The 20,100-nt window shown below is 41.8% G+C and overlaps 1 protein-coding gene across 3 annotated transcripts in view; it reads left to right on the forward strand.

The window, feature by feature from the left end:
* trit1 (tRNA isopentenyltransferase 1) overlaps positions 1-19,842 on the forward strand; it is a 51,946-nt gene extending 32,104 nt beyond the window's left edge. For 2 of the 3 annotated variants that reach the window (XM_085395359.1, XM_085395361.1), the window contains exons 3-11: positions 1,620-1,718; positions 2,105-2,262; positions 2,778-2,920; positions 3,041-3,152; positions 7,717-7,829; positions 7,993-8,070; positions 17,949-18,058; positions 18,627-18,744; positions 19,086-19,840. In XM_085395359.1, coding sequence (XP_085251485.1) covers positions 1,620-1,718; positions 2,105-2,262; positions 2,778-2,920; positions 3,041-3,152; positions 7,717-7,829; positions 7,993-8,070; positions 17,949-18,058; positions 18,627-18,744; positions 19,086-19,291 — 1,137 coding nt within the window. In that variant the 3' untranslated portion in view covers positions 19,292-19,840. Of the gene's footprint in view, positions 1-1,619; positions 1,719-2,104; positions 2,263-2,777; positions 2,921-3,040; positions 3,153-7,716; positions 7,830-7,992; positions 8,071-17,948; positions 18,059-18,626; positions 18,745-19,085 lie in introns of all 3 variants that reach the window. The other variant, XM_085395362.1, reaches the window with a different exon arrangement.
* Positions 19,843-20,100: the final 258 nt, after the last annotated feature.

The following is a 20,100-nucleotide window of genomic DNA, read 5'->3' on the forward strand; positions in this document are numbered from 1 at the left end:
CCACGAAACGTTTTGCACCGTCAAAAAATAAAATTGGCTACTTGATTTCACCTATCGCTGGTTATTTTTAGAACATAACACCCACAATAAACGAGGGACAGCTGTTTACAGATACTGAGAAATATAACATTTGAATCCCTTTTCTCTTTTGCTCGGAGGTGCGGGGGAAAAAATATCGACAAGTCGATGAACATCATTTACAGATATATTGGGTAAATGCCCAAGACATCTATAGAAATGTAAATCGCCGCTTGATTCATTCATTTGCTAAACTTGTTTTGGACCGTAAACCAGGCGCGAATAGGACACCGGAAACAAAGCTCCCCACAGGAGTTTCCGCACCGGAAGTAGCATATGCTAACGTGCACATAGTCTATTGAGCTGACTTTTTTTTTTTTTTTTTTTATTAGTAAAATTAACATACAGACAAAATGCACCATATATTACACATTTAGAGAATAAACATTCCTTACATATTAGCAACTTTCATACATAGTGAAAAGAAAATATAAAGATGGGGTCACTTAATTTAACAGAATATTAACTCACTAAATCAAAATCTTCCACAAAGAAAACAAAAAAAGCAGCCTTTTTCTTTTTAACTAAAGTCAGAGATTTAACCAACAGGTTTAAGTCGTTTTTCCAGTACGCTAGCGTTGGTTTGGTCTTAAAAAAACGACATTTATTTATAAATTGCTTGCACAAGATTAATAACACATTAACACCATAATTAGCTTTCTTTTCTTTCAAAAACACTCCAAACATTATCATATTTAAGGTAAATGGGGTAATTTGAATCCCACTGGAATAAAGCCAGGTATGAAAATCCAACCAAAATATTTGTATGAAATTGCACAAAAAGAATAGATGGTCCAAATCCTCCTCTTCTGTTTCACAAAATACACAATTACCAGTTTCTATTTTGAATCTATCACCAAGGAGTCTATTTGTCGGGTAAATTTTATTCAAAATTTTAAATTGGACTTCTTTCCCTTTAGAAGGGATAGGGAAGGTGATATAATCAGTTCTTATTTTTTCAATTTCTTCCCTTTGGAAATCTTTTAATATGTAATTACGTCTACTATTGAGCTGACTGGTTCAGCTGCCCGTCACTACCAGATCAACTGCTCATTTGCGCATGTTCGAAGGTAACTCTACTTGGACAAACTGCCCGAAATGCGTTGACGGAAACATTTCAGGGATTTTGAGCCATTCTGCACTCCAGATGCGTTAATTGTGTTATTATTATTATTTTTTAAAATCACGTTAATCGTGATGATGGCGTAATCTGTGATAACGCGTTAATATTTGGCAGCACAAATAAAAATACAAACAAATTTCATGTATCCATCCATTAAGTCCAATAATATTTGAGTGTTTTGAAATACTACTGATGCTGTTAACTTCAACAGTAGCATAAAGGGAAAACCCAGAATTCCTGAAATACTGGTTCATAAAGTTTTCATTAGGAATATGATGTATTCACTCTTTCTACCTCAATTAAACAATAATGATATTTTTAATTACTTTAGATTGTACATGAATGCACAACAATGTCCTGGAATTGTTAAGCCATGCAAAATACGCTGGGATAAACTTCTTCCTTGACACATTCCAACATAGATGACATGCACAAGAGGAACAAACTGCCAATCATTGTTGGAGGAACAAACTATTACATTGAGTCTCTGCTGTGGAAAGTCCTGTTGGACACTGGCGTAAGTGTCATAGATGCTCAACTTGAATACACCGCTCTCTGTCCTTTCTGTCTTTTGTACTGTTAATCTCTTAAATGTATAAATGTCTTATTATCTTTACCCATTTTACTTTTGATAACAACATTAAGCCAGAGTGCTTAAGCTTTCGCAGCTTGAAGATAATGTAATATTTCACTTTAGTTTCATTTCTTCATGCTGCATAGTCATTTACTGTTAATAAAACTGCCACGGGTGCTTTTTCTCATCTTAATCTCTGTTTTCATTGCACATTACTTCTGACTCTAGGCACCGCTCTAAACGGACCTTGTAATGTGTTAAAGATTTGGAAGCAGGAGCTTAATGGCAGTGTTCGAGGGCAGGTTTTGCAAATACAACTTGTCTCGCAGCAGGAGAACGAGGAGCCGGGGGACGGAGGGGATGGGTCTCCGAACAGGAAGCTCGAGCTCGAGAAACTGGGAGGAGCTGAGTTGCATAAACGACTGGCCGAGGTGGACCCCGATATGGCTGCCATGTTGCACCCAAATGACAAGCGCAAGATAGCCAGGTGATACAGCTGGTGAAGGGTAATCTGTCAGTTTTAGTGATGTGGATGTTGTGTTGGGGCATGTGTTGTGCTCCATGATGTGTAGCATGCACTCTGGCCTCAGGTTAAGTTACCCAGTTCTTTAATATGAGCTGGTAAGGATGATCTTTTCCTCTTAACCTGAGCACACAGCCACAAGTTTGGTTTCGATTTAAATCTCAACAGGTCGAGAGTTTTGGTGTGTTGGTTTTTGAAGCTCACTTTGAAAGTATCCTGGTGAGAAAAGGATTGAGAGATTGTTTGTTCTTCATAATTATTTGTATTTTTTCTTGTTTTATGTCTTCATTTTTCTGAAGGATATGCCCCTGGTGCAGCAATAATGAACATTCTCACCACTTTTAAATTGTATTCTTCATTTGACCGGATTGTTATGTAATTTCAGTTTACCCTCCCAGGCCTTATAAACAAGGAGTTCAATAAAACTTCATAGTACATGTGGATTTCAAGTGTTTGATTTGAACTTAAAACTTACACAGGAGTCTGCAAATCCACAAAGAGACGGGGATTCCACATAGCCGCTTGCTGGAGGAGCAGAGGGGGCAGGAAGGCGGTGATGGTCTTGGGGGGCCGCTAAGGTACAAAGACCCCTGCATCTTCTGGCTGCATGCTGACATGGAGGGTAAGGAGGGAGACTTGTAGATGTGCTCTTTGTGTGGGGGAATAAAACAAGCTTTGAAATGTGGAAAGTGTCTTTATTTCCATGCTACATTTGTCATATCTACTTCTTTCTGTCCTTCAGCTCTAGACAAGCGGCTGGATGCTCGTGTAGAAGATATGTTGTCTGCAGGAGTGATACAGGAGCTTAGAGACTTCCACATCCGATACAATCGACAGAAAATCCAGGACAACAGGTAAGGAAATAAGGTGAGGTGTCCGCTCACCTGAATGAACGCAACCAACCAGATCCTGTTCATCCTGATGGTTTTTTAGGTTATTTGTTTGTTTTTTTCTCCTGTCAAAGAAATATGCTGTTCTAGATAAAGCCCACAGTGTTTAGACTTTGTTCTTGTGGGACTAATATTATTCTAGAATGTCCAGTAATTATTAATAATAAGGGATAAGCCTATTTATGTCTGACGCTACCAGGGGAGTCTAGTATTTTCTGCTAATTATTTTAGTGCCTCCAAGAATTTTAATTCCATGCTGAAGATAACTCTATAATTGTATTCTTGGATTGTACTAGAAGAATTTTTATGATTAACAGCTCAAAATAATCCTTTTTTTATACAAGCTTTGGATTGGTTCCTTTCTCACTTGCCCCCTTTTCCCCTTTTGTGATTGGCTACCTCTCACAAACAGAAAGTTATAGATTGGTGGGGCTTCTGTTCCCACAGCTAGTGCTACAGATGTCCATAATCCTGAGATGACTATATTAATGATATGTGCTCTCATTGACATCATAATTCAATAACCATCTTCAATAAGTTAAACTCAACTGGCCCTATACAAAAATATGTTTTCTTGAAATTAGGTTAAAACAACATTCTCTGTCAGAAACAATGCCATCTGATAAACAAAAATTAATGTGGAGTAGAGTGTAGAATTCTCGAGCGATCTGTTAATATTAGCGCAGGTTAGCTAGGTTTCAGTGTAAGCTCATTTGATGCTAACTTTAGCTGAGGCTTGTTAAGAGGTAGAAAACAAAATATGTTACCATATTTGGAAAAGATGGTAAAATGGTAGTGCATGGGAGTCAACACTACAAGGGGTTGCTAGTTTACAGTATACTGTAAATTAAAAGTTAGCTTGCAGCTAGCACTGTTAAATCAATTGAGATGTTAATTTTGGGAGGGGAAAAAGGAAATTAAATTATGAAACTGAAAATTAAGAGTTTTCATTTTTTTAAGCCTTTCATAGTTTTCACCATTTTGTTTAGTACAGCTTGTGCATCATTAGCTAACACTAGTATTAGCTAGGTAGCTCATGGCTTGCTCCAGGCTAGCTCCGGGCTATAAGTCAGAGCTGATAGAAAATTAGCATACTAGTTGGCCAAGTTATAAAAACATCAGATTCTAAGGACAGCAGTTTTTGACATTTGGCTTTATTTTTTTCTTTGGAGTTGTGCTTCTGTTTTTTTTTTTGTTTCTTTTTTGGGGGGGATTGCCTTGCAGTGTTCTCAGGTAAAAGCACTAACCTTGCTTAATTGACAAGACAGATTCTTCAGGGTTTATTTTTATGTTCAGCAACACTTTCTTTGGCAGCAACTATTCCCCACTATCTCTACCAGGACATTTTTAGATTTAGCTCTAGCAGCTACCTACTCACCATATGCTGCAATACACAAGATAACCTGCATTTTATTTATTGTATTCAGTTTCCATATGGTATTCGGATTTTTTATATATTGTTTCCAAGTAGGCAGGTAAAAAACGATTCATGCTATTCTGAGATTTAACATTCGTTGTCTTTATTTTGTATCTACATCACTACATTACATTTTTGTTAACTTTGTCTTTCCATGTCCTGTGTGTGACATGAAATGTGAAGACCAAAAAGAAAGAGAGATGTGAACACTGCTGTGTGTCTCTGTTGGCAGTCGATATTGATAGTGTATGATGGGGTGTGGCTGCAGGGAGTTGATGCACTGGTGGAACGTTGCCCAGGAACCTTCCGGTTCCCCTCCCTTTCGTTTATTTCATCACCCTATCTCACCTCCCTCGTCCTCCTCCCTGTCCCTCCATCTCTGCCTCTATTGCCCTCTGAGCAATCTGATCATCCATGCACTTTACCCCCCCCCCCCCCTCTCTCTCTCTTTCTGTCTGTCTTTCTCTGCTTTGCCCTCATGTCTCCATCCCCAGCTGGCTGCTGTGGCCAGACATCAAGGTCAGATCTCCACCCCCTTCCCTGCCTCCCTCTCTTCCTCTGTCTTTCTTTTCCTCCCTCCATTGACTCTACATTTCCTGTGCTCAGACGCTATTCTCAAATTTCTGTCTCTGCCTGTCTAGCCAGATTTATTTTTGTTATTTCCTCTTGTTGTTTCTCTTACAAGCCTAGAAATTAGGGACCTGAAATAATCCTTTTTATTCTAATATTTGCTGTGCAGTGTATTTGAGGAAGAGAATTAGATAAAAGCAATTTTGTGTGTGTGTGTGTGTGTGTGTGTGTGTGTGTGTGTGTGTGTGTGTTTTATTATAAAGATATCTTATTTGCATTTCAATGTAGAAACCTTACCTGCAAATAACAAGTAAAAGGACACAAAGTGCAAAATGTTATTATTCAGTTATTAGTTCTGATATCTGGTACAAATATGGGTGGATACTCAGTTAAGCACTTCTTACATCTTCAGACATCAGCTAGTGAAGGTGAAAATTCCCATAACAGGTAGTCGCCAAAGTAGGATGCTCTTTCGCTATGTGGATTTGCTAGAATCTAAGCCCAGACTGCACATATGGAGCATTTCTAAGCAATAATCAGACATTTGTTTCATACTTGGCAACTCCGTCATCACTTCGTATCAAGAATTTGTCCTGCAGTGAAGAATAAAGCTCCACTCCACTTGTTTGCACTTCTTGATTATGTATTGAAGCTGGAGGGATGTCTCAGGGAATGTTTTCTATTTTCTATAGGATTTCTGATTAGGGCTGCTCAATTAATCGAATTTTAATCACGATTACGATCTGGGCTTTCAACGATCATTAAAAATGACTGAGCCGATTATTAGCCCCTCCCTAATTTATCCGCGACACCTTAAAGGCCGGTCCGTGAAAATATTGTCGGGCATAAACCGGTCCGTGGCGCAAAAAAGGTTGGAGACCGCTGATTAAGAGGACCCGAGGGAAGCTCGGAAAGCTAAGCAGAAGTTATTTGGAGAGTGACTGCCGTTGGTTGAAAAGAGAGTTTAAAAAAAAAAAACTTCAGTGGTGTTGCACACTATTTTATATTATTTTTTTAAAGTCATTGTTAACCCTTTAAAGCCGGTCAGAGCTGCATGCTCCGTTTTGCGTAACTATTGTTAAATCCCTGTAGAACCTGAACCGTGTAAGCTAGCGCAATAATTTGTTTTGCATATGAAACCGGAGGAGTTGTACTTACATCTTATGCCATCAGCTTGTCCTCGGTCACGGTTTCGTTCCACATATAGCTTTGCAAAAATTGCATAAAAAGCGCTTGCAGGAACAAAAACATAATATTCCAGAAACACGCTTTGCCGTTCCTATCAGCTGTTCGTAACACTTCCCACAGTGAAATGATGCACATGCTGTTTTCTTTGCAAATCTGCATCATAGGATTGTTTTTTGTTTTTCCTGCAGTATATAAAAATTGCTGTATCTCCAAAATAAAACTATGAAGACACTCAAAATAAATTTCCTGTTGTTGTAAACTATTTTTTGCAACTTTATTGTATTTAAAGTTTTGAGGGATAAGCCTCTTAAATTTCTCCAAGTAGAAATATATGTAAACAAAACAAAAGCGATTTTCAATTTTTTTTGTAGTTTATTGCACTTTTTTGCAATTTATGTAATTACTATGGACTTAATGCATACATATTATTAAAATATGGGCTATAACAGTTGTATTGATGTATAGCAACTTGAAATGCTCCCACAAATGGCACTACAGCATGTAAAAAAATAATATAAGCTCTGGTGGACTTGGTTCTATGGTAGGTCTTAAAGGGTTAAATAAATATCGTCAAATAATCGTGATCTCAATTTCAGTGAAAATAATCGTGATTATCATTTTTGCCATAATCGAGCAGCCCTATTTCTGATTATCACAAAAACAAGGTCATAAAAGTTTGACACGTCACTGTTTTGTTCAGACAGGCACAAATTCATCCCCTCACACTTGGCGATGGTGGGAATGAAGAACGCCCTTTTAACAGGAATCGGTCTCACAGAGGAACGATTTTTAGTGCTGACTGCAGTCACAAGAAGTAAGATTGTAGCGTTACAAACGCTACAATCGGCGGCCTATTTTGTACTGCTTTACAAAAGCTAAAGTATTTCCGGTCAGTTTCAGGCTGCCTTGTCTAAATAAAGGAAAACTGGAAAATAATCAGATGAGAATGTATTTTACAGATATTGTCACAGCAGTTATTCTGCTACTGCTAGCACCTGGAAAAGCCTGATTTAGCCTTGAACTGGCTGCAGTGCTCAAATTGGGGTGGTGTGCTCTGACATTTACTAAAATGCTCCGTCTGGCAAGTTCACCAGAGGATTCTGCCCCAGCCTTGTGTCAGCCCTGGTCACCATACTGGATTTTTAGTAGCCATGGGTCCCTCCGTCTGCTCGTGTCATTCTGTCACTTTCTCTCTTGAAGGGCTTCACATCTGTTCGCTAAGAGTTTAGGAAGCGACAGAGAGATGGAGGAGGAAAGGATGAAATGAGTCACCAGCGAGTGTATAAATATCAAGTTGAAGGCCGAAAGCTTTTATGTTGATGGATAATGTTTCCTCCTCTCCTCTCCTCTCAGTCAAGACTATCAACATGGGATTTTCCAGTCGATCGGTTTTAAGGAGTTTCACGACTACCTGACGGCTCCGGAAAGCAGCACCCAGCAGGAGAAAGACTCTCTACGAGACAAAGGTTAGAGAAACACCTGATCAAAGTCACTCAGATGGAGTTGGATGCACTGGCTGGTGGACTGCTGATCAACCACAACAATCAGGTTTTGTTTTTTGTTTGTTTTTTTTGTCCTCCCTTCATTTTGTGCTTCATCTAACGACCAGCTTGTTTTCCACTCACTCAGGTATAGAAGCTTTGAAGATAGCTACAAGGCGTTACGCCCGCAAACAGAATAAATGGGTCCGCAACCGCTTCCTCAGACGTGAGTACCATTCACCCATGCAGTGAGTGTGTGAGTCGGGTGTGGGGGGTGTATTGGTGCTGCAGACAGATCCTTAGCAATCAGCACTCTGTAACAAGATGAGATTCGTGCACTCTATTAGAGACACAATAAGCCTCTCAGCCCACTGTACTGTGTTCCTGGGTACAGAGATAGCGTGTGCGTGCGCCACCTTTTTAAAGCTTTTGTTTCAGTTATTGTTATTGCCCCTTCCAGGCAAACAGAGACATGTTTGCGACCTGTTTTAAAGTCTTTCGGCTCCTCATCATACAGTTTTTGAACGTTTAGTAAGCTGAAAATTTATGCGACACAGCAGAGAAACCTGAGTGAACGTTAATTAATTCCACCTCAGTTGCCATTGTTGCCTGATCGGGATATTCGACTGATATGCTGGTATATTCATAACAATTTTAATGCAAAAAGGCAAAATTAATGTTAATGTTCATCACAGTTCATCACAGTCTTCCCTCCCCAAGGAGCTGTTTTGTGGTTCCTTTCAAACAGCTGTAGAAAGGCTGACACCACTCTGACGTGTTTCACAAATAAATCACATGTAAGCACAATCAACTCATTGATTTCTGTTTTAAAAAACAAAAGCCTCGATGGAAACCATAAACTGTGGCTTCAGTTTCCTTATTTGGTGAACATCTAAATCCAAGTTTTATTTTTGCAAAATGATTTTACGGTTTGAAAACATCCCGTGTAGCTCAGCAGGGAAAACCACAGCATTCATTTAATCACTGGGACAAAGTTAGATTTGATTTTATACAGCATGTGCGCACTACTGTGACGTAGTGATTGGATAATGTTTCAAGATCCATCCCCAGCGCACACCTGCAGCTAAGACCTGTGAAAGCTTCAACCCCCTGTGCTTCCAAATGCATAGAAATGAACTTCAGTGTTTGGTTACCTGCCAGAGCAGCTGCCACTGCAGAACGGACAAGACTGCCCACCGCAGCCAAAATCAACCTGAGATTGGAAAGTGGTGATTTGCCACCGTGAGTCAGTTTAAAGTGTAGAGAGTGCGTAAGAGCAGAGTGTGTAGTGCGTCTCTCTTCCCTTGAAAAGGAAACCTGGTCCCACCGGCAGCATGCCCTGCAGTAACCCTGCCTCCTAATCCTGTTAGGCCCAAGTGGCTTAAGGCCACGCCAGGCCCTAAACCTCAATACCCCTCTTTCTGACCGCCTGCCTACCCGCTGCACACGCCATATGGACTACATCACATGTGTGCACGCGTCTGTCTGTGTTGCAGCTATAATCATAGAAACATGCAGTAATCTGTCTAAGATTGTCTACTTGTGTTCACGTGTGTGCTTTTAAGTGTGTCCTGCCTTTAGACAATCCATATAACACTGCCCCCCTCTTACACACACACACACACACACACACACACACACACACACACACACACACACACACACACACAGACCCTGCTTAGACTGTGCTCTGTCTGCTGCATCAGGCCTGAAAATGCAGGTGGCAGCAGAGGAGATTAGCTCTCCTCAAAGACCTCAACCTCCCATCCAATGAAGTCTCAGAGGAAATACTTTTGCTTTGTTAAATTTGTGGATGTTATGATCAGAACTTTGTTGGTATTTTTTTTTTTTTTAATTTATGGACCATGATCGTTTTTATTCACTGGATTAGAGAAATATAAACCAGAGCAAGAACAGCGTCAATCAGGCAAACATCTCTTTGAGTCAGACCAAGAGTAGCTATAAAAAGTAGTCCCTTGGAAATATGTGCAGCAGTAGTCTACTGTAGCATTTACTGAGGACTGCATTTTTGCTTGCTTTATTTATTTATTCTTTTTGTTTCAAAGAGTTGAGTGTACAAGTTACAGCAGATAACAAGAACTTTCTAAAGTTTTTAAAGTATAAAGATATTGGTCTCAATTTTAAGGGTGACTAGACAAACGGATATACTAAGAAAGTATCTTTGTTGTGAAGATAAACCATCCCTGGCGTCGTGTTTCTTCTGGTAATACACACAAATTTACCAGGAAGTCCATTTGAAGAAACACATCAGTCATTTGAAGGATTTTTGCTGCGAATACCAAAACACTGCACAGTTAAGTTATCACAAGGAAGAATTTGAAGGACAGCCTTTTTGACAGGCACCAGATAAATGGCTTGAAGAAGGCCTTCGTGTTACTAGATAAGAATGTACAAGCTCATATTTAATTACCCAATGCACCAGCCTTGTAGGGTGGCTTTGCTGCAAAAGCTGAGTCATGAGGGACTGTGTTGCCGGATGACCTTCTCTGTTTGTGTGGTTCTGGAAACATGTTGTTCTTGCTGTTGACTCCATTGACGTTGTTTTTGTCGGTGTCTGTGCAGAGATGGTAAAGTGTTTCATTGTTACAGATCAGGACAGAATTATTTGGCGAGATTTACAGTTCCACACGCACTGAAGCGTCCTCACTGCATAATACTTCCAGCACCGTGTTTCACTAAGGGGGGTGGTGTTCTTTGGGTTGATTGCCTTCTTTCTGTAAACATAAGCAGCGTCTAGTTCTAGTTTCGTCTCATCTGACCAAAGGATGTGCAATATTCCAGTATTGCATAATCTTTCTCCAGGCTGCCTTAGCTATTTCAGTCTGGCTTGAAGGTGTCGCTTCTGAGAAGGGAAGTTTTTCTTCTTCTGTAGCCTCACAGTCCATTCCTGTGCTGGCTTCTAGTGACTGTCTTTTTTGAGACTACAATTCCCAGCTAGATTAAGTCATTCACTTGTGTTTGGCATTGGTTCTGGAGTCTTTAGGCATATCTCTCACTAGTTTCCTTTCCAGATTCTTTGAAATCTTTCACTTCCTGCCTCTCCTAGGCTTGTTCTGTCCTGTGTGGCTCACTTTGAATTTCTTGATGATACTTTGACTCCTGTTCCTGACACGTGGAAACGCTGTAATAATGTTTTGTATATGTCCTACTTTTTGAGCATCACTTCTTCTTTTTCTAAAGCCCAAAAATGCCAAAAAGTCTATTTTTGGCACGATGCTTTCCCAAGTGACAGTTCAAAGACATGCTGAAGTTTTTAGACTGTTTAAATTGTAAAATAACTCTTAGTTTTAACTTGATTTTACACACTTTGAGCATTACAAAGGTAACGCGCATCAGCTTTTGTTTACAGCTGGAGTTTTTGTATCATTGGGATCCAGTCAATTCTCAGTGTCAGTAACTAGCAGAATACTGTTGGCTGTAGGGCAGCGGGGCGTTTATTGTAAAATCTGACCCAGTTCCTTTGAAAATAAATCAATCTACAGGCTGTTGGAGCCAACCAAGAGAGTTGGGGAAGGTCTGAGTTAGTCACATCTGCTCAGATAGTAAAAACACACATATTAGATTAATTAAAGATTTGCCCAAGGACAGCCCTGTAATGCTACCCCTGGTTGGGGGATGCCCCTAACCAAAGTTTTGCTCTCATCCACCTTTCTGTTCTGCATCATCTCCGTTGACCTCTCTGTCTTGCTCTGACTGCTGACCTCCTTTTCTGTTTCGCCCGAGTCCCACACATGCCCGCACAGATGCCGGCAGGCCTCAGCTGAGCAGGCTAATCTCTTGAAGCGTTACAGAGCTGCTGGGAATGTGCCCCGACCACACAAACACGGGCAACAGGGTCGCTGGGGTCTGCGCAGACCAACCCAGGCATGCAGAAACTAGTGGGTCAAAGGGAAAGACAAATTGAAAACGACAGAGCCTCAGTCAGGCTAACAATGAAGTAGATTAAAGAAGCTAGAACATAATCTGAATGCTGACTTTATATGTAGGCTGAATCACATGCCTCGAAGGCACAAGTTTAACCCAGTTTTACGGTTCACGTTTAGTAGCAAATGTCAGAGCGAGAGTTCGTGGGCGTTCAGTGCTTTAAATACTTCTCAGCAGGATACGTGGTTGTTGATGGACTCAGCTCTGGTTGCTGTGAGGATTTAAGCACCAGGTCAGCCAGCTTAGAAGAAATCAAGCTTAATTTGACTTGCCTTTATTTGGGGCTGTGTGTGGGTGTACACCTATAGTGTGTGCGTGGCGAGGGGGGTGGAGTTAATTAGTTGATTTAATTACCCTTAAACTACATAGTAATCTGAGGTTATATTCCTTTTATCAGGTGCTGAATCTAATGCAGATGAGGCAGCTCCCTCTGTTTAGTAAAACTCCCACAAGGCAGGCATACAAGTGCAAACAGCACCTTGTAACCAGGTTACGCAGGTGTAGTTTGACCAAGGCCTCGTGAGCGTTAAGTAACAGGGGGATAGGTGTCTTTCAGTCCCAGGAGTAAATGAGCGAGTGAAGGATGGATGGAGGGCGACTGAGAGGAATGGCACATGGACGGCTGGGTTGGTTAAAGAAGGGAGAGTAATTTGATCCAGCTGAGGCAACAGGTGTGGGGTGAGTTTACACCCTTGTCCACTAGCAAGTGTGAAACCTTCATGAACTCTTTCTCTCTCTCTCACACACACACGCGCGCACACACACACACACACACACACAAATAAATAAATGCAATCTCATACCATGGATAAAAACAAGACTGTGTTGTTGTTGCCAAAGAGACCTCTCTGTGACCTCCGCTCAGCAGACAGGCAAGATATGTTTAGGTGGAAACGTCAAACGCTGACGAGAAATCTAAAATCTTATTTTGCTGAGGTGAGGTGGGGAAGAGATGGTGTAATAAGAAAAAGACTCGTCTCTACTCCTCAGAACAAATATAACTGGCTTGTCATAGAGGATTCAACCGCTACGCCGCAGTGGCTCATACAAATGCCACAGGGTACATGTGAATCAGGAGAGACAGTCATTCATTACAAAACACATCTGCCATTGTGAAAAACATAGAGTGACTTATAGTTGTGTCTGTAAGTATTTGGACATTGCCAGGTTTTTGGGGTTTTTTTTGTAATTTTGCCTCCTTTATGGGGTTTAATGGTTTATGAATTCCATCCATTTGTATTCACAGTCCCATTGTCTGAGCCTCAAAACTATCTGGGCAGTTCACTGTCTATGTCAGGGGTGTCCAGCTCCAGGCCTCAAGGGCCGGTGTCCTGCAGGTTTTAGATGTGTCCTTGATCCAACACAGCTGGTTTAAATGGCTAAGTGACCTCCTCAACATGTCCTGAAGTTCTCCAGAGGCCTGGTAATGAACTGATCATTTGATTCAGGTGTGCTGACCCAGGGTGATATCGAAAACCTGCAGGTAACCAGCCCTTGAGGCTTGGACTTCCCCACTCCTGGTCTATGAACTGTGAGAGCAGTAATGCTGACCCAAAATAGTTTGCCCATTTAAAAAAAAAAAAAAAAAAGTAGGTGAAGGATGCTAAAGTCTTCCGTATAAACAATTGGTGCCACTTGTTGTTTTTTTCCACTTACGAGAAGTTGATCTCTTGTTTATGCAAAGTCCAGGAACTGCTAGCCTGCACTCTTAGCTTATCTTCACACTTCACCGCTAATTAAAGCAAAGCGACTTCCGCTGCACTTTTCGGTTAATGCGGCAGCTTCTCTCGCACACTTTAATTTCTGTGGAGTGTGAGGCTGCTGTTTGCTGTTGAGCGATGTGTCAAAGAACTTTTAGGAAGATCCAACTGCATTTACAGATTTGCTTGCCACGCTTCTCCTCTCTTCTCTTTGAAACGCACTACTGTACTTTGCACTTGGACTCTGAGGTGTGTCCAGTGTTGGTGAACGGCCTGAATGATTCGGTGTAGTTTGATGATCAGTTTCAGCTTTGTGAATCTACATGACGTGTTCATCCTGCTGCAGGCTTTAATTCTTATGATAGTTACAGCCAGAATATCAACCAGAAATCTGGGGAAAAAAACACATTACGTAAAAGTTATAAATTAATTTGCGTGTCACTGAGTGGAAAAAAACCCCAAGCAAAACACGACTCAGTATTTGGTGTTTTTGGTGCTGTGGTCCCAACTGCCTGCAGGTCATTAACAAGGTTCTCCCGTGTAGTGTTGGGCTGATCCACCATGTTTCTCATGATCATTTGTAACCGATTGATCAATATGATTGTAGTCAGTCTGTGGTAGCCAGAAATGTGGGGACCTAATACTTCTTTAGAGAATGTTTATCTCTTTAAGAGTGTGCAAATAAGCTGCATTAATCACCAGTATACTGCGCTCTCATTGGTAGCGGTTTCAACTGCTCACCTTGAGGCTGAGATAAAGTTTTTCTCAAAATCTGCTTACTTCTCATCACTAATAGATTATGTTCTGCTCCTACTTTCTGTGATCTGAGGTTACCATGTCACTGTGAATGCTTCCTGTGTGAGGATGCAGCTTAATGTATAAAGAGCTTAGATTTTAGATTCCCTCATTCCACAAAAAATCCCCAGAAATAAAGTCCACTCTTTACAGATCCCTACCTCCCAAAGGAAACTTGAACCAGCCGTACTCAACCTGCTTCAGAAATTCGATCACAAACAACAGTTAAACGACGGAGCTGAGTGAGACGAGAAGTGGAAGAGGAACTTTAGGAAAGGGGAAGGAGGCTGTTGAGTCAATAGCGGCAGCTGCGGTGTTCCAGTGTGGGTGGCAGCCAAAGAAGCACAGCTGGGCCAGGGGACATCGCGCTGAGGCTGGTAGCGGAGCTTTTATAGCAAAGCACACACAGCCGCACATCCTCACTCAGCAAACACAAGGATAACACAGCAAATGACTTCTCGCCCGCTTGTTGCAACAGGTGGACGACTGTTTCAACACGCGCGCACACACCCGGCGCTGGCAGGCAGCTGCCCAGCGACAGATTCTGCTCCTTATTGTTGGCAAGGCCATCTCCCCTGTGCACTCGAAAGGCAGCGCTCACGCTTTGTGTTTTCTCCAAGTGTGCGTGCGCGCGCCCACACCGACCACCCCGCCCTTTGTCCCTTCGGCATTTCTTATCAACTCTCATTCGAGATGTTGCGGATTAGCGGGGTTAAATTTCACCAGATCCCAAATGAGAATCATTGTGGAGCATCTGGCAGCCCACCGTACAGTATCTCCCCTTTTATTTACCACCGCTCCACTCTGCCCAGGGGGGAGGTTAGCGACTGCAGAAGGGAATTGTAGGAGGGTGCTGAGAGAGATAAAAACACAAAGTAAGGAAACAGATAGTGTCAACAGGAGGGCGCAGAATGCCCACTGCTGAGGTGAAGTAAATATTAGAGAACCTGAAGGCGAGATCGCCAACTCTGCATCTGGTGCAGGTACGCCAGGTGACACTTGCTGCCGCCGCCACCTGCCTGGTATTGTGCCGCCAACACAAAAGACTTACCTCCACACTCACATGCAGGAACCATGCAAATAGAATCAGAGGCTTTGATTAACAGTAACTGCTGTTTGACAACACACAGACAAGCCCAACTGAGTTGAGGACAAAGTTTTGAGGATAAGTGGTGCACACAGATAAGAGGAGGGGAAAAAACACATGCTGTGAAGCCAAATGATGCAGGTGCAGGGTGAGATTCTGCTATTAAGGAGCCTTTTGTTTGTTTTTGCATTTGAACCTTGTGTCAGATTAATTTAAGCACAGCTGGTCTCAGCATGAAAGAATAAAATATGTCACGTGTTTAAATCGCTGACTGCAGATTAAGCCTACAATATGCAAATTTCACCCAGTGGCAGTTGAACTGCAGTTTGTACCAAGAGTGAATTGTAAGTGTAGAGCTGCCGGGTGTGGCTGTATGGGGACTCATTGTTCCCACACACACACACACACACACACACACACACACACACACACACACACACACACACACACACACACACACACACACACACACACACACACACACACACACACACACACACACAGCGCCACAGTCAGTCCTCTGACAAAGTCAACACTGTTAGTCATACAGTCAGGACTCTGTGTCTCTCTGTGATAATGGAGGCCCAGACGGCTCCCAGTGGAGTTCAGTCTATAGGATGTCTGCTGCCCTCAAGTCCACAGTTGACTTTGTGTAGAAAGGATTAAGACATAATTGAGTTGGCAAACAGCGCTTTATAGGTTAATGGGATTCGCTTACCTGAGAGTGTGAGCTTAACACACATATATTCTAATCAGACTTTGAGTTACCAAAGTTGGAAAACCAGAACAACCCCAGATTCACGCGTTCTGTAGATTGTCCAGTTTGCCTAATTTAGAATGAGTTTTTCTAACCTCTAACTAACTGGGGACATAATGGAGTGGCTACAGAGATGATGTGTTATATATTATTCCTTTGTGTTTAAGGTGTCGACAGTCTAACGTTTATTTTTTTTAAATTGCATTCAATGTAAAAATTATATGCATTGCATGCAGAAGTATGCAATGTGGTTTTGTTGTGTTTTGATGGAAAAAAGGGAAACGGCTGCAGTGACTGTGACCTGCAAACATGCAGGGTAATGCAGTATATGAGGCAAAATCAGAGGTTGCCAGTGGTTGAGGTGAAAAGCAAACATTGTCCAAAGAAGTGTTGAGAGAGAGCTCCAGAAAGCCTGGAGAACCATTTCCTCGAAACCACTTTAAACAATTACACGAATGTCTGGCTCCTTGGAAGCAGATTTTTTTTATTTATTTATTTTTAATGGAAGGATTTTGCACAGTACTGTACATTTGACCCATTCATTAACATTTACCGCCATCCACCATGTTTTTCTGTAAGCTTGGCAACTTATAGACAAAAATGTTCTCCGGCTTTCCGACTTGTCGTTCCGGGCATTTTCGCAAATTTTCCCTCTCAGCCAACCGAACCGAACATGAAGGCGCAAAAGCACAACCAAATCCCCGAGCTGTAAGCTGTCGAGTTGTATTCTGGGTAATGTAGGCTCCAGTTTTTAGCATGAAGAAGGTTTGAAATAAGGTTCTGCTGCACCTGCACGTTTGTTCAGTCATGGTTGCTGCTGTCTCATCTGGAGTCAGGTTGGTTTCTTTTCGCTGCGTCGTGTCTGAGTACAGCCTCAGAGTTTGCGCTTCTCTCGTGCATTCAGACCGCAGTCGTAACCTTGATTCCTTGAAAAGATAACCATCTAGCTAGCTTTGAATGTCATTTAAAACCCTGTCTGTTTGTATTTTCTAACCATCTGGAGGAAAAACTCTTTAGTACAATAAAAGGAAAAAGTGAAGACAACTTGTGTGACAATGTGTCGTAGTGTGCACTGAAAGAGTCAAAAAATGGAGCTCAGACTCTTTTTCTTTTTTTCTGTTTTCCTGCTCATTTATTTAATCATTAAAAAGTTGCATCTGTTAGAAGTCACTCTCTGCAAGTTGCACCGATCTAAATTTCCACGGTACGCCTTGAAGGGCAGCGGCTCTGGATGCAGGCGAGCGCTGGGATAGACAGAGACAGGAGCGGGGCAAGGTCTGGTGCTGCCGTTGCGTTCCCGAGGCCTGGCCCGGAGACTGCTGACTGATGCAAAATAGAAACACGGGGGTGGAAGAGTTTGAGGGTGAGACAGTGAGTGAAAGCTGAAGCGAGACTGATGGCGGGAGAGAAAGAGAGACGGCGCACAAGACACGAGGGTGGGAGGAAGGAGGGGGGAGACATTATCGAGCCAGTGTGAGTCAGCAGGTTGATGGAGCTTCAGGGTGCGGCTCCAGCACATCGCCGCTCCTGTGCGTTACCCAGTTTGAACTGGCCTGTCTCAGCCGTTGTAGTTTGCAGACAGACCCTCCGGAGCTTCATTGTTTTATTTATATATTTATTTATTTATTTATTTGTGTACAATGAGCACTGTCACTGTCAGAGGTCTGAAAGTTTTTTTGTCAAGGCTTTTTTTCCCCTCCACCTGTTTATTAAAAATAAATCGTTGGAAACACTGAATCCAATATCAAATCAAGTCCTCGTTGTCCTTGTCAAATGTATAAGTGTGTGTTTTTGACCTTTCTGTGTGTATGTGTGTACAGGACCAGGGGACAACATCCCTGCAGTGTATGGCCTGGATGTGACGGACGTGTCACGGTGGGAGGAGACTGTGCTGGACCCTGCACTGCAGATACTGGACAGCCTCAGTAAGGTGGGGCCTCAGCAGTCTAAAGTGGCAGCTTCCTGTTGGCTGCTTTCATCTGGTGCTGTGGAATCTTTCTCTTTTACTTCAGTTCCTTTCACTACTCTTTATCATTCTTTATCTTTTCATTGCGTACTTTGTGGTTTTACATTTCCTTCCTTTCATCCTTTTGCCATTAGTGTGTTCCTCTCCTTGTTTGCTCTTATTTATTCCTCCTTTTGAGCATATGCCCTTCTTCCTTGGATTTGCCTTATTTGGGCTTTTTTTGTCCCATTTTTATTAATTTTTCCTTTCTGCGATTTCCTAATTCTTTTTTGTCCTTCAGTTGTCAAAGGGCGATGGCGTGTTGTTGCCACACCGCCAGGCGGGTGGTGTGGACACCCGAGTTTGTGAATAATATAATTTGAGAACGAGGCAACGTAGAATTTTAAAATTGACATCACGGATGAAACTATTAAAAATGTTTGAATCTCAGTGACCTTTTTTGTTCCCTAAAAGTTTGTTTTAGCACATCATAAATATTTTTTTCAGATTTAAAACCTTAAAAAAACCAGACTTTTTTCGCTCCACTTCTCAGCATGAGGAGCCAGCTATTGCACCAGTCAGAGCGCAGGGGGCGGAGCAGAGAAACAAGCGGAGCCACCACACGTGTGACCTGTGTGACAAAGTGATCATCGGTGACCTGGAGTGGACAGGTGAGGCATAAGCATGTGGGGGGGGAAAAAAGCTGAATGTGAATATAGACGTTTGCTAACGATACTAACATGTTCATCAAAGCACCGAGGACAAGCAAACTGAGAAGTACTAAAGAAGTCGTACCATGTTATGTATTTGACTGTTTAGCGCTGCCTTAAGATTCTGTGGAGATTCATGCCCAGTGCCAAAAACAGATTTCTTTTCTCTACATGCTCACCTGATCACCTCTGGGCCCTGTTGCACCAAGTCTTGTGACTTGGCCTCTTGGTGACTTGGTCTGTTTCTCTGTCTGTCTTGCTAAATATATCCAAGGCGTGTCGTTTATCCTCTGTACCCGCAGCTCACCTGAAATCCAAGAAGCATCACTATCATGTGAGGAAGAAGAGGAAGTGCGATCCATCCTGTGACCAGTCGCAGAGGACCAGCGCACCTTCCGACTCTGCAGCAGAGACTCTTTTAAAAGACTCTTGTGATACTGTTGCTCCGGGCAGCGGTGATCAGGACTCTTCTGGGACGACACATGAGGAAGTACCAGTGACTCTTTAAAAAGCCTGCACTGACTCTGATCCACATCCATCTTCACTCAGGTCTCCATCCAGTACTTATATGATTAATTCCTGGTTTCCATAGGATCGAATTTATTTATTAATTCCTGAATTCCAACAAAAAATCCCTCCTTCATAGATGCTGAAGCCCTCGAGCTTCAGGTTCTTGCAGCATTTTTTTTTCTTTTTCTTTCCAGTAGCAACACAGACCGAAGTGAATGAAGTACGTGATTTATGGCGTGTGCAGGCAAAGAATAAAAAAAACAAATCATAATTTATTTTTTAACACTGCCTGAAAATCTAATGTAAATTTTAAGAGAGGTTTATTTTTCTATTTTTTAAGACTGTGCTGTATATACCACTGCTATGGACTCTCTAGTTTGTCAGCATTTCAGGCTTCAGGACAGATTGTTAGTATTAGGCCTGGTCACCTTTATTTCAAATAAACTCCCAAAGTTTTCTCAGCTCATGCTCCGAACCTGTAATCTTGTGACATAAAATATTTTATTATTAAACATATTTTTATTAAACTGGAAAACAAAAGTCTCTTTTTGGAATTTCCCAAAACTTTATAGAGAATTCAAATGAAATGAGCACTCAGAGCGCGCACTAACAATGAAGGTCAAGGTCAAATGCTTAGCCAACATAGATACTGTTGTCTGCTGAGGCCTAGTGTATTGTTGTGAAGTTGGTAAATGATCCATAAAAAAGATTGTGGGTAATATGAAGTTTTTGCTGATTTACTGAACAGCTCGTGCTGGTTTTGGGGTCTACCATCACGCAAAACTTGAAGATGATATCTTGAAAACT

This window comes from Rhamphochromis longiceps, linkage group LG22 (genome assembly GCF_057381845.1).
Source record: "Rhamphochromis longiceps isolate RC_006_pf linkage group LG22, R_longiceps_female_GT1.1, whole genome shotgun sequence".
Classification (NCBI taxonomy): Eukaryota; Metazoa; Chordata; class Actinopteri; order Cichliformes; family Cichlidae; genus Rhamphochromis; species Rhamphochromis longiceps.